This window comes from Phyllobates terribilis, unplaced genomic scaffold (assembly GCF_046119375.1).
Source record: "Phyllobates terribilis strain yellow unplaced genomic scaffold, ASM4611937v1 Scaffold_1077__1_contigs__length_431683, whole genome shotgun sequence".
Classification (NCBI taxonomy): domain Eukaryota; kingdom Metazoa; phylum Chordata; class Amphibia; order Anura; family Dendrobatidae; genus Phyllobates; species Phyllobates terribilis.
In genome coordinates, this window is record NW_027363837.1 from 227076 (window position 1) to 241804 (window position 14729).

Below are 14729 nucleotides of genomic sequence, written 5' to 3' on the forward strand. Positions count from 1 at the left end.
GAATTTCTACCATATGTGTTATTTTTTTTTTACTGTGCACAAAAGTTTTTGAGAAGAATTATGGAGCATCATTGCATTTAATGTTCCAAAATACTCACAATACTGTATGAAATCGTTCTGCAGATCCTTCCTGGAATCAAATAAGGCTTTTCCTTTCCTGCTGCCAACAACCAACGCTTCTGAATCACATACAGCAATGCATGCTACTTCTGCCTTCACCCTGGCAAACTGCTTGCACTGCAGAGAAAAGTGGAAAAATTCAGATTAACTGTAAAAGAATACAGCAATATGTTATATATGTGAAAACATTTATAACAGTTATCATTTGTCATACATATATCCATTGTGTGGTGGGGGGGGGGCTGCAAGTATCTGCCTGCAGCTAGCTATGCTTTCCTTCACTTTTCTCAGATCTTAATATGAGCCAACAGTGTAAAAAGTTCCTGACTACTCTCTGTACTCCTTTACGGGTGATTTCCACTACTGTATAACCCCTTTTAATGGGCCCATGGAGGTGATAAAAATATACTCACATCACAGACCAATAACACTGCGCCGTCAGCCATTCTGTTGGGATCAACTTCTGGGGAGGTCATCCATTGATCGCCTGCAGCGTTCAAATTTTGTCAGAGCACAAAGAACACTGTTTGTTCCAATAGGAGGAAATGTGAACTCTGCAGCCAGTCAGCAATGCTGATTGGCTGCAGTATTCATGTCCTTGCCGGATACTGATCCCAGCAGTCTGGCGCAGATGCAGTGCTGATTATGCAGGAAACATGATCCATTATGTTCTAGAGCTATTCTTTTCTATTCAAATAATCCTGTAATACAGTGAAGCAGCTAGAGAGGGCCTAAAAGGTCCCTAAGACCCAAATAAAAACAACTATTAAATGGGTGGTCCGATACCAATAATGCCCTTCATAAATATCTATTAGTGATGAGTGAGCATGCTCGTTACTTGAGATTTACGAGCATGCGCGAGTGTTTTCCGAGTATCTTCGATGTGCTCGAATGTTATGTTTGAGTCACTCCCGTGTGCACGATTTGCGACTGTTTGACAGCTTTAATACATGTGAGGAATGCCTGTTTGTTAGGAATTCCTCACATGCATATAAAGCTGTCAAACATTTGCAAATCATGCACACGGAGTGACTCAAACATAACATTCGAGCACGCCGCAAATACTCGGCAAGCACCGATGCATGCTCGCCGAAAGGGTTAACAGAACACGCTCGCTCATCTCTAATATCTATCTTTAAGAACTAACCACTTTTGCATTTAGCTTTATTATAAAATTCCCTACCATTCTCCCTATCCTGCTATTCGCTAATGTTTTTACTTCCGTTGAAGTTTTGTTTGAGGGAAGTTTAAATGGGATATCACAGGAGGATGGCCCCACAACGACTTTCCCACAGCTTCTATCCCCCATCCCGAAACAGTAGGTGATATAAAAGTGGTTAGGGCTTAAAGATACATATTTATAAAGGGCAATAAATGTATCAGACAACCCCTTTAAATATCAGTGATAGTTGGCCCATCTCATTCAATTCTAGAATGGGAATTCTGTGTGGGTGATACTAGAAGGATGCTAGAAACCACCTCAGGGCTTATTAAATGCACACAGCCAGGCGATACAGGTATGGAAAGAGAATAAACATGTCCTAAAGTTTACTGACCAAATGGGTGAGACTCAGTTGTGGGATATCCCCGAATTTCTGCAGTTTAAAATACTACAGGACCCTATATTCTGGATACGATGTCACATAGCAATGCTAGACCATGTTATTGAAAATGAAGTTTTATTGTCATTTAACATGCAAATTACTTCTTCAGAGAGGAAGAGGACTAGATCTCTAGTGCCACCTATTGGAAGTAGTCACTATCGACCCTTTAACAATCCTTGTTATGTGACTTAGGATAAAAGCCAAACCAGAATCTCAATTTGCAGACACGGTGTTTCGGGGTACTGCCCCTCGTCAGTGCAAAGTATGAGATCTGATTTGACTAGGTGATAGCCTTAAGACTGGGATCTAAGGGGTAACGTTTCTCCTTGTGGAGAGTGACAAGCCAGGCCTGGCATGTCAGAGTGAGGAGACTTATACGCCATGGATGGTCCACTGATGAGGGGCAATATACCGAAACACCATGTCTGCAAATTGAGATTATGGTTTGGCTTTTATCCTGCAGTAAGTCATATAGCAAGGTCCGTTAAAAGGTCAATATTGACTACTTCCAATAGGTGGCACTAGAGTTCTACTCCTCTTCTTCTCGGAAGAGGCAAGTTGCATATTTAATTTCTCAGAACAGCATGAAAGGCATATAAGTCTCCTCACTCTGACATGCCATGCCATACCATATGAAAATATTGTATATAGAAATAGGGGTGTCCCCAAAAGTTCCATAAAGTCTGTGGAAATGGTGTAGCTCACCTCTAACAAACTTTATGTCCTAATGCACTGACTTCTTCACTTTCGCGTTATATACCCTAGTGTGCTCCAGGTTCATTCATATATGTGATGAGATCCATGATTTTTCATGGATTAAACAGTGTACCCTTGTGTTTGATTAATGTGTACTTGGATCTCCATTACATCTATATAAGTTCGATGCATCAGATGACTGCAATGATTTGTACATTAATCTATTCTACTGTATAGTAGTTATCATTGGTTAATATATGATATAAGACATTGTAGTGTAATTAATATCTGCAGATATCTGTAACAAGATCAGAATTTGTACCATTCATTGCATAACTGTAATTTTTATTATGAAGAATTTTTTTCAAAAAAACGAATTTATAAAAAAGATCAGTGATAGTTGGAGGCCCTTATGGAAAATCTGCATTAGGACTCGTAGACAGGCAAGCACATTTTTCTGTAATGCATCATAGGAATATGGTTTACCATTGACTCCAAGGATGAGATGAAATGTTTAACTGCTTCTTTCCTTTCCAGCGTTTCATTGTACATAGACAGTATGGCTGATGGGAAGTTCGCCATTTCCCTGTTCAAAAAAAAAAACCCAAAGATTACACTATATACTAAAAGTAGTCACAGTTGCTAAAGGGTTAATCTTATTATCATATATTGATAAAATGACAAAGTGCTTATAAAAACAAGCAACTCTGCAATGTACTCCTTATTAAAAGTCCTCTTCATTCTCAAGAATGAAGGGCTCCCTAATTTTATTGTTTATTGTTCGTCGCCTACGTTACCTGCCACTGCTGCATTGTATGAGCTGGTCAAATCGCTGGATCTGGCCAGTCACCGTGCCCCTGTGCCGCTGCTGCCCTGGAGAGGCAAGGTGGCTCAATGATATCGCTGCTCTGATCTGTCAATGAGGAGTGCTGCAGGAAGTCGGGAGGCAGGAGAGCAGTGTGCTCCTGAAGATTCAGGGTGACAAAATCCCTTTAAAGGGAACCTGTCATCACAATTTAGTATGTTAAAATAAAGGTACGGTCTTAGTGGTGCTTTTATACTGATTTAATAGATACCTGTAAGGAAGAAATCTGCATCCTGGTTCTTGTTTAGTTCAAGTTAGAAGTTTTGGTGCAATATCCTCTTCGTGCATCAGGGCGAGACTTTGTGGCGGGACTGTGGGTAGGGTTTTCATATCTGCCGCGACCTCTCTGTTTGTACGAGCCTCCTTTTTTAAAGTTTGCGCTAGCGCCGCCCCTGCTGCTGGCGGCACCTGCGCATATTTATCTCCCAGTTGTAGTCAGCAAAATGGCGCCAATGGCAGAGCATGCGCAGATCGACATCTGAATGTCTTCAGTAAAATGGAGCCGGGTACGGCGCATGCGCAGATTCAGACCTCAGCTCAATTACGAGCCGAGATCTCAATCTGCGCATGCGCCACCACCGCCACTATTTTGCTGAAAAACACTGGGAGATGAATGTGCTGAAGCGCCAACAGCAGCAAGGGAGGTGCTAGTGCGAACTTTAAAAAAGAAGGCTCGTACAAGTGCAGAGGGGCCGCAGAAGAGCCAAAAACCCTACCCACAGTCCCACCCCAAAGTCCTGCCCTGATGCACGAACAGGATATTGCACCAAAACTTCTAACATGAATTAAACAAGAATCAGGATCCGGATTTCTTCCCTACAGGTATCTATTAAACCAGTATAAAAGCACCATTATGGCCATAACTTTATATTAACATACTAAATCGTGATGACAGGTTCCCTTTAAAGGGCTTACATTACATTCTTAAATAGGCAAAATTGCAAAGTGCTGGTAAAACAAGCAACTTTATTATTAACTTTCTACTAGAAATGCTCTAGGGTCTCGAAAACGGAGGGATTTTTAATTTTATACAGCTCATTGCCTAGGTTATCAGCCACGCTGCAGTCTCAGAGAGGCCGGTTACCCAGTTGTAAAGAGCGCTACGCTTTAGTGCCTCCTTGCACCGCTCTGAAGCTTGCTGGATAGCTGGATCCAACAGCTTCTCCCCTACAGCACAGGTAAAGCTAACGATGGTAGCAGCCTTGGAGAGCGCACAGTTAGGTCCAGGAGCACGACTATGCCACTGATCCAAATTGTCTATTTTCAGGAGCAAAGCAGAAAATCAGGGGGTGGGAGTGGTGCACTTCCGATAAGAGAACGTTAGAACAACCCATTGACGCCTCATGTAATGTCATGTCACGGAAATTTGCAGATAGCTTCATTTGGAAAATAGTTTGAATTGTTACATCCTTTAAAAGAAAGGACCGACTAGTTCAAACTCTTTTACAAGTCAAGATAGCTGCACATTTCTTGTGTTGTTAGATGACATCTTTCACTGAGGCAGTGTAATTTTAGGGCTACGTTACAGTTGAGGGCCCCTTTAAAATAAAGAAGGGTTAATGCAGTATTTCCCTGACTTGGCCTTTTCTTATGGACCAGATAGGTAAGACTGACCTGGTTTTCATCACTGCACTGTTGATATAACGAGCACTTTTGTATTGATACCTCTAGATCCCTTCTGGTTGCAATCTGACCTCTCTCCGTAAAGGCAAAACCCTATAGCCCTGAATCATCAAGACGTTTTTCACAGATGTACGTATTCTATTTTTTAAAATTAAGTTCGATATGAACTTGAAACGGGTAATAAAGCTACTATTTAATACTGCCAATGCGTGGAACGACTACTATTCCAGCAGCAGCGCGGTCTACCAGGAACGTCCATCTCCTATTACTCCTCAATACATTCGCAGATGAAGATTGCCTTCACTCCGCAGCCGTGACACCAGCAGCTGTATACTCTACAGGCATACAATGGGGTTGTGACATTCACAATCTAGCCGTCACGGCGTACCTCGAATAAATGTTTGTTTTTTATACAGGGATCGATGGTCCTCGGTAATTGAAGCATACGCTAATCTGACCCCTTAAATCTAATTGGGGTGTCAAACAAATGACTAACCATATGGACACCATCCATGTGCCATCTGGTTTTACTGGATCCACTGCAATTGATAAGGTAGGAAACTTTATTGGCCTTGTATATTTTTTTCATTTTTGATGTATAAAACAGACATACAGAAAACCATATGGATGAAAAAGCCATTTTTTCCTAGATGAAAAGCCGACAATTTTTCATACGCTCGTCTAAACCCGGCCTAGTTAGCAATCTCGTTATATAAAACGATTACATAAGAGACCTGTATGAGAGCTGACAGAAAACATTAAAGGAACCTGTCATCAGGATTTTATATCCCAAATTAATGCCATTTATGCAAAGGTCTTTTAACACCTACTCAAAGCAATTTCCGTTTTTGCGTTTCTGTTTTTTTTTCTCCCTTTTTCCCAGACTCATAACTTTTTTATTTTTCTGTCCACATAGACATATGAGGGCTTGGTTTTTGCGGGTCGAGTTGTACTTTTGAGTGATACCATTCATTTTACCACATAGTGTACTGGAAAACAGGAAAAAAATTCCAAGTGCAGTGAAATTGTGAAAAAAAAATCTATTTTTACTGATTGGGTTAATTACTTTATATTTTGATAGATCAGACTTTTCTGAAAGTGTTTACACCCCATATTACATTAAATGACGTTCCCTCCTGCTGGCGCATTTAGAGGGTAACAATCGCAGGCAGCGCTTGTTAGAGGCAGGTCCTGGCTGTAACACACAACCCATTACCTGCCAGGTATGGGGCGGCCTCACCCTGTGATCCCATTCCATACACCTGCTATTGACTGGCTCCTTACATGTAAGGGCTTAAAGGGAATCTGTCACCAGGTTTTTGCTACCCCATCTGAGTGGAGCATAATGTGTAGGCAGATATTGTGATTCCAGTAATGTATCACTTACAGGGCTGCTTGCTGTAGTTTTGATAAGAATGTTTTCTCTGCTGTTTTTGAATGCTGAGCTCTGTATAAATCCACCCACACCACTGATTGTCAGCTTTCTGCCTATGCACAGTGTGCTCAAAAAGCTGCCAGTCAGTGATGGGTGTGAGTTTATACAGATCTCGTGAATCTGGAGAACTATACGGCAACAAGTTTACTAGTCCTCTAATGATAATCTCCTACTGATAAAACAGTGATTATATCCAAAGAAAGGAGCCCAGTAAGTGACACATTGCTGGAATCAGGGTCTCAGTCTGTCTCTACATCGTACTGCTTTCAGATTAGGTGGCAAAAAAGGTGCAAGCTCAGTAAGGTCTTCATTACGTCCAGGGCCGCTATCAGGGCATTACTGCCCTTACTACTGTATGGGACCCAGTGAGCTGAAACAAAGGGGGGGGGGCCCGGGCCAAGACCAGTTTCCCCCTCTTGTGCTTCTGCTCACCGGGCCCCAGGGTATAATAATGTAGGCGGCGCAGATCTAGGCGGAGGGAGCCTTTCTGCCTTTCTAGAGCTCCATGGAACAGCCGTGTAGCTCCAAGGGAGTCCCTCCGCCTATTCTGTGACACACTGGTAACAGCGCGTGCGCGATGACGTTATTGCATACACACCGGCATGTATGTGTTCCACTCGCCAGGAGGATATCAGAAGAGGAGCTGCACCTGCAGGGGATCGTGATTTTTTTTAATAAAACTAATTAAATGGGTGTGGTGGGAGCGAATAAAGATGGATTGAGGGTGGGAGACGGGGGACAGCAAATAATGATGGATTGAGGGTGGGGGACGGGGGACAGCAAATAATGATCGATTGGTGGTGGGGGACCAGGGACAGCATATAATGATGCATAGAGTGTGGGAGACCGGGGACAGCAAATAATGATGGATTGGGGGTGTGGGATGGGGGACAGTAAATAATAATGGATTGGGGGCGGAGGACAGCAAATAATGATGGATTGAGGGTGGGGGATAGCAAATACTGATGGATTGAGAATGGGTGACCGGGACAGCAAATAATGATGGATTGAGAATGGGTGACGGGGACAGCAAATAACGATGGATTGAGGATTGGGGTTAGGAAGCAGCAAATAATTATGGATTGAAGGTGGGTGACTGGGGACAGTGAATGATGATGTATTGAGGGTGCAGTGGGGGAGCACAGATAATGATGGATTGAGAGTGGGAGACAGCATAGCCAAAACAAAAACAAAAGCTGCTGGCTATATATGTGATATGGTGTTCGATGTGAACTGATCACAGGTTCCCTTTAAGTTATTTTTAATCAAGACAATTTGGACAAAACATTTTCTTTAAGACAGTAAAGATTTAAAAAAAAATACATATTTGGTTCCAATGTGGTTAGTATTGATTTATGAGCAGGAAAATGTTTTTAGTTGAGTGGTTGAAGACTAAGAATATTTTTACAAATTTGGAGCTTAAGCTGTTACCTGATCCTGCATGTTCAGCAGTGTACTGCACCCCTACCTCCTGGCTTCCTACCTACTTCGGGGTGGTGCGATTATGCTTGATTGACAGATTGGACAAGAGGTTTCGTTCAGCTGCTGGTCCGAACGTTGCACTTTCCCATGCTGCCACTAGAGGCAGCGCTGTCTCTGCAGCATTGGAGGAGTGCAGAGGTCACTGAAGCTAAGCAATAAGGCCAGCGCTTACAAGCTGGACAGAAAAGAGCCTACAAGTGCTGAGCGCCTTGTCTGGAACCTGATCACCGCTATCAGAAGTTCCCTATGCTACAATCAGTAAATAATAAAATAAAAAAAAAACTGTTTTTGAGAATAGAAAAGATTTTTTATTTAAAAAAAAATTGCAAACACTTTGCAATTTTAGCCATTTATAATACTTAGAGTAACCCTTTAACATTTCTTATAAATGTAGAAATAAATACACAGATCTATCAAAGTAAAATAAATATTAGATAAAAATCACGAACCTTTAGAAATATGCCTGCAGTAAATGTAACATTGTCCAATAATGTGCTTCATGGTGATTATTACATTACAGCTTCATAACCAAAAACCACTGGACAGTGATTGGTTGCTGTAAGATTAAGCCCCGCCCATGCAGATCCTGACATCCAATCAGGAGGTTTGTGGCTCCCGGCCCTAGCTCTGAGCCTGGTGACACTAAGGCTAATGTCAGTGCATGACCACATGTTACCAGACAGCCCCCAATGTCTTACCTGCACCAGGAGCTCTGCAGCGGCTGTCAGGGATGTGAAGAAGCTGCTGTGGTGCCGCTGTCCGCGCCCTCCACTACGTGCACATGGCAGCCAGGGCTCACACTGTATTCCTGTCACTGTACACACTCACCTCCTGCGGTGCTAGAGAACAAAGCACCCGGAGCTGCCGCGGCCTCAGCTGTGATATGGCTGTGCACACACTGCACGGGCGCTCTGCTGGGTCGTGTACGGTGGGGGGCGTAGTACCGAAGTACGACTCCCATCTGTGGCCTATACACAGGGCTGCTGGGGATAAGCGGCTTCTCTAATATTCAATGCATTACAGCTCTTGGTATGGGGACATATTAAAAGGAATGAAGAAAAGGAATAAATAAGAATGAACCTAATAACTTATAGGTCCAAACATATGGAGAGGCATTACAGATAGCTTCTGCATCTTGGACATGAAATGAACTTGAAATCTATGTAGATAATGGAGAATGAACATATATCCCATATAAACAGGTGTATATTATATTCCCTGTGCTTGATAGGTGGGAATGAACATATAATATATGTGGATAATAGGGGAATGAACACACATCCCATATAAACAGGTGTATATTATATTCCCTGTGCTTGATAGGTGGGGAATGAACATATAATATACATAGATAATAGGAGAATGAACACACATCCCATATAAACAGGTGTATATTATATTCCCTGTGCTTGATAGGTGGGGAATGAACATATAATATATGTAGATAATAGGAGAATGAACACATAACCCATATAAACAGGTGAATATTATATTCCTTGTGCTTGATAGGTGGGGAATGAACATATAATATATGTGGATAATAGGGGAAAGAACACACATCCCATATAAACAGGTGTATATTATATTCCCTGTGCTTGATAGGTGGGGAATGAACATATAATGTATGTAGATAATGGGGAAAGAACACACATCCCATATAAACAGGTGTATATTATATTCCCTGTGCTTGGTAGGTGGGGAATGAACATATAATATATGTAGATAATAGGAGAATGAACACATAACCCATATAAACAGGTATATATTATATTCCTTGTACTTGATAGGTGGGGAATGAACATATAATATATGTGGATAATAGGGGAATGAACACATAACCCATATAAACAGGTGAATATTATATTCCCTGTGCTTGTTAGGTGGGGAATGAACATATAATACATGTAGATAATAGGAGAATGAACACATAACCCATATAAACAGGTGAATATTATATTCCTTGTGCTTGATAGGTGGGGAATGAACATATAATATATGTGGATAATAGGGGAAAGAACACACATCCCATATAAACAGGTGTATATTATATTCCCTGTGCTTGATAGGTGGGGAATGAACATATAATGTATGTAGATAATGGGGAAAGAACACACATCCCATATAAACAGGTGTATATTATATTCCCTGTGCTTGGTAGGTGGGGAATGAACATATAATATATGTAGATAATAGGAGAATGAACACATAACCCATATAAACAGGTATATATTATATTCCTTGTACTTGATAGGTGGGGAATGAACATATAATATATGTGGATAATAGGGGAATGAACACATAACCCATATAAACAGGTGAATATTATATTCCCTGTGCTTGTTAGGTGGGGAATGAACATATAATACATGTAGATAATAGGAGAATGAACACATAACCCATATAAACAGGTGAATATTATATTCCTTGTGCTTGATAGGTGGGGAATGAACATATAATATATGTGGATAATAGGGGAATGAACACATAACCCATATAAACAGGTGTATATTATATTCCCAGTGCTTGAAAGGTGGGAATGAACATATAATATACATAGATAATAGGGGAATGAACACACATCCCATATAAACAGGTGTATATTATATTCCCTGTGCTTGATAGGTGGGGAATGAACATATAATATATGTAGATAATAGGAGAATGAACACATAACCCATATAAACAGGTGAATATTATATTCCTTGTGCTTGATAGGTGGGGAATGAACATATAATATATGTGGATAATAGGGGAAAGAACACACATCCCATATAAACAGGTGTATATTATATTCCCTGTGCTTGATAGGTGGGGAATGAACATATAATGTATGTAGATAATGGGGAAAGAACACACATCCCATATAAACAGGTGTATATTATATTCCCTGTGCTTGGTAGGTGGGGAATGAACATATAATATATGTAGATAATAGGAGAATGAACACATAACCCATATAAACAGGTATATATTATATTCCTTGTACTTGATAGGTGGGGAATGAACATATAATATATGTGGATAATAGGGGAATGAACACATAACCCATATAAACAGGTGAATATTATATTCCCTGTGCTTGTTAGGTGGGGAATGAACATATAATATATGTAGATAATAGGAGAATGAACACATAACCCATATGAACAGGTGAATATTATATTCCTTGTGCTTGATAGGTGGGGAATGAACATATAATATATGTGGATAATAGGGGAATGAACACATAACCCATATAAACAGGTGTATATTATATTCCCAGTGCTTGAAAGGTGGGAATGAACATATAATATATGTGGATAATAGGGGAAAGAACACACATCCCATATAAACAGGTGTATATTATATTCCCTGTGCTTGATAGGTGGGGAATGAACATATAATGTATGTAGATAATGGGGAAAGAACACACATCCCATATAAACAGGTGTATATTATATTCCCTGTGCTTGGTAGGTGGGGAATGAACATATAATATATGTAGATAATAGGAGAATGAACACATAACCCATATAAACAGGTATATATTATATTCCTTGTACTTGATAGGTGGGGAATGAACATATAATATATGTGGATAATAGGGGAATGAACACATAACCCATATAAACAGGTGAATATTATATTCCCTGTGCTTGTTAGGTGGGGAATGAACATATAATACATGTAGATAATAGGAGAATGAACACATAACCCATATAAACAGGTGAATATTATATTCCTTGTGCTTGATAGGTGGGGAATGAACATATAATATATGTGGATAATAGGGGAATGAACACATAACCCATATAAACAGGTGTATATTATATTCCCTGTGCTTGATAGGTGGGGAATGAACATATAATGTATGTAGATAATGGGGAAAGAACACACATCCCATATAAACAGGTGTATATTATATTCCCTGTGCTTGGTAGGTGGGGAATGAACATATAATATATGTAGATAATAGGAGAATGAACACATAACCCATATAAACAGGTATATATTATATTCCTTGTACTTGATAGGTGGGGAATGAACATATAATATATGTGGATAATAGGGGAATGAACACATAACCCATATAAACAGGTGAATATTATATTCCCTGTGCTTGTTAGGTGGGGAATGAACATATAATATATGTAGATAATAGGAGAATGAACACATAACCCATATGAACAGGTGAATATTATATTCCTTGTGCTTGATAGGTGGGGAATGAACATATAATATATGTGGATAATAGGGGAATGAACACATAACCCATATAAACAGGTGTATATTATATTCCCAGTGCTTGAAAGGTGGGAATGAACATATAATATACATAGATAATAGGGGAATGAACACACATCCCATATAAACAGGTGTATATTATATTCCCTGTGCTTGATAGGTGGGGAATGAACATATAATATATGTAGATAATAGGAGAATGAACACATAACCCATATAAACAGGTGAATATTATATTCCTTGTGCTTGATAGGTGGGGAATGAACATATAATATATGTGGATAATAGGGGAAAGAACACACATCCCATATAAACAGGTGTATATTATATTCCCTGTGCTTGATAGGTGGGGAATGAACATATAATGTATGTAGATAATGGGGAAAGAACACACATCCCATATAAACAGGTGTATATTATATTCCCTGTGCTTGGTAGGTGGGGAATGAACATATAATATATGTAGATAATAGGAGAATGAACACATAACCCATATAAACAGGTATATATTATATTCCTTGTACTTGATAGGTGGGGAATGAACATATAATATATGTGGATAATAGGGGAATGAACACATAACCCATATAAACAGGTGAATATTATATTCCCTGTGCTTGTTAGGTGGGGAATGAACATATAATACATGTAGATAATAGGAGAATGAACACATAACCCATATAAACAGGTATATATTATATTCCCAGTGCTTGATAGGTGGGAATGAACATATAATATATGTAGATAATAGGGGAATGAACACATATCCCATATAAACAGGTGAATATTATATTCCCTGTGCTTGGTAGGTGGGGAATGAACCTATAATATATGTAGATAATAGGAGCATGAACATATATCCCATATAAACAGGTGTATATTATATTCCCTGTTCTTGGTAGGTGGGGAATGAACCTATAATATATGTAGATAATAGGAGCATGAACATATATCCCATATAAACAGGTGTATATTATATTCCCTGTGCTTGGTAGGTGGGGAATGAACATATAATATATGTAGATAATAGGAGAATGAACACATAACCCATATAAACAGGTATATATTATATTCCCAGTGCTTGATAGGTGGAAATGAACATATAATATATGTAGATAATAGGAGAATGAACACACATCTCATATAAACAGGTGTATATTATATTCCCTGTGCTTGGTAGGTGGGGAATGAACATATAATATATGTAGATAATAGGGGAATGAACACACATCCCATATAAACAGGTGAATATTATATTCCTTGTACTTGATAGGTGGGGAATGAACATATAATATATGTGGATAATAGGGGAATGAACACATAACCCATATAAACAGGTGAATATTATATTCCCTGTGCTTGTTAGGTGGGGAATGAACATATAATATATGTAGATAATAGGAGAATGAACACATAACCCATATAAACAGGTATATATTATATTCCCAGTGCTTGATAGGTGGGGAATGAACATATAATATATGTAGATAATAGGAGAATGAACACATAACCCATATAAACAGGTATATATTATATTCCCAGTGCTTGATAGGTGGGAATGAACATATAATATATGTAGATAATAGGGGAATGAACACATAACCCATATAAACAGGTGTATATTATATTCCCTGTGCTTGGTAGGTGGGGAATGAACCTATAATATATGTAGATAATAGGAGCATGAACATATATCCCATATAAACAGGTGTATATTATATTCCCTGTGCTTGGTAGGTGGGGAATGAACATATAATATATGTAGATAATAGGAGAATGAACACATAACCCATATAAACAGATATATATTATATTCCCAGTGCTTGATAGGTGGAAATGAACATATAATGTATGTAGATAATAGGAGAATGAACACACATCTCATATAAACAGGTGTATATTATATTCCCTGTGCTTGGTAGGAGGGGAATGAACATATAATATATGTAGATAATAGAGGAATGAACACATAACCCATATAAACAGGTGTATATTATATTCCCTGTGCTTGGTAGGTGGGAATGAACATATATGTAGATAATAGGGGAATGAACACATATCCCATATAAACAGGTGTATATTATATTCCCTGTGCTTGATAGGTGGGAATGAACATATAATATATGTAGATAATAGGGGAATGAACACACATCCCATATAAACAGGTATATATTATATTCTATGTGCTTGATAAATGGGGAATGAACATGAAATCTATGTAGATAATAGGAGAATGAACACATATCCCATATAAACAGGTGTATATTATATTCACTGTTCATGATAGGTGGGGAATGAACATGAAATATATGTAAATAATAGGAGAATGAACACACATCCCATATAAACAGGTGTATATTATATTTCCCTGTTCATGATAGGAGGGGAATGAACATATAATATATGTGGATAATAGGAGAATGAACAGATATCCCATAGAAACAAGTGTATATTATATTCTCTGTGCTTGATGGGGAATGAACATATAATATATGTAGATAATAGGAGAATGAACAGATATCCCATATAAACAGGAGTATATTATATTCCATGTGCTTGATCGGTGGGGAATGAACATATAATATATGTAGATAATAGGAGAATGAACACATGTCCCATATAAACAGGTGTATATTATATTCCCTGTGCTTGGTAGGAGGGGAATGAACATATAATATAT

At 38.9% G+C, this 14729-nt stretch overlaps 1 protein-coding gene across 1 annotated transcript in view; it reads right to left on the reverse strand.

Annotated features, from left to right (window-relative positions):
• The window catches only part of LOC141242786 (general transcription factor II-I-like), a 36639-nt gene extending 27996 nt beyond the window's left edge, over window positions 1–8643 (reverse strand). Inside the window, exons 1-3 of the mRNA XM_073668868.1 lie at window positions 8524–8643; window positions 2907–3006; window positions 99–237 (exon numbers count right to left, since the gene is read on the reverse strand). Coding sequence (XP_073524969.1) covers window positions 99–237; window positions 2907–3002 — 235 coding nt within the window. The 5' untranslated portion in view covers window positions 3003–3006; window positions 8524–8643. The remainder of the gene's footprint in view (window positions 1–98; window positions 238–2906; window positions 3007–8523) is intronic.
• Window positions 8644–14729: the final 6086 nt, after the last annotated feature.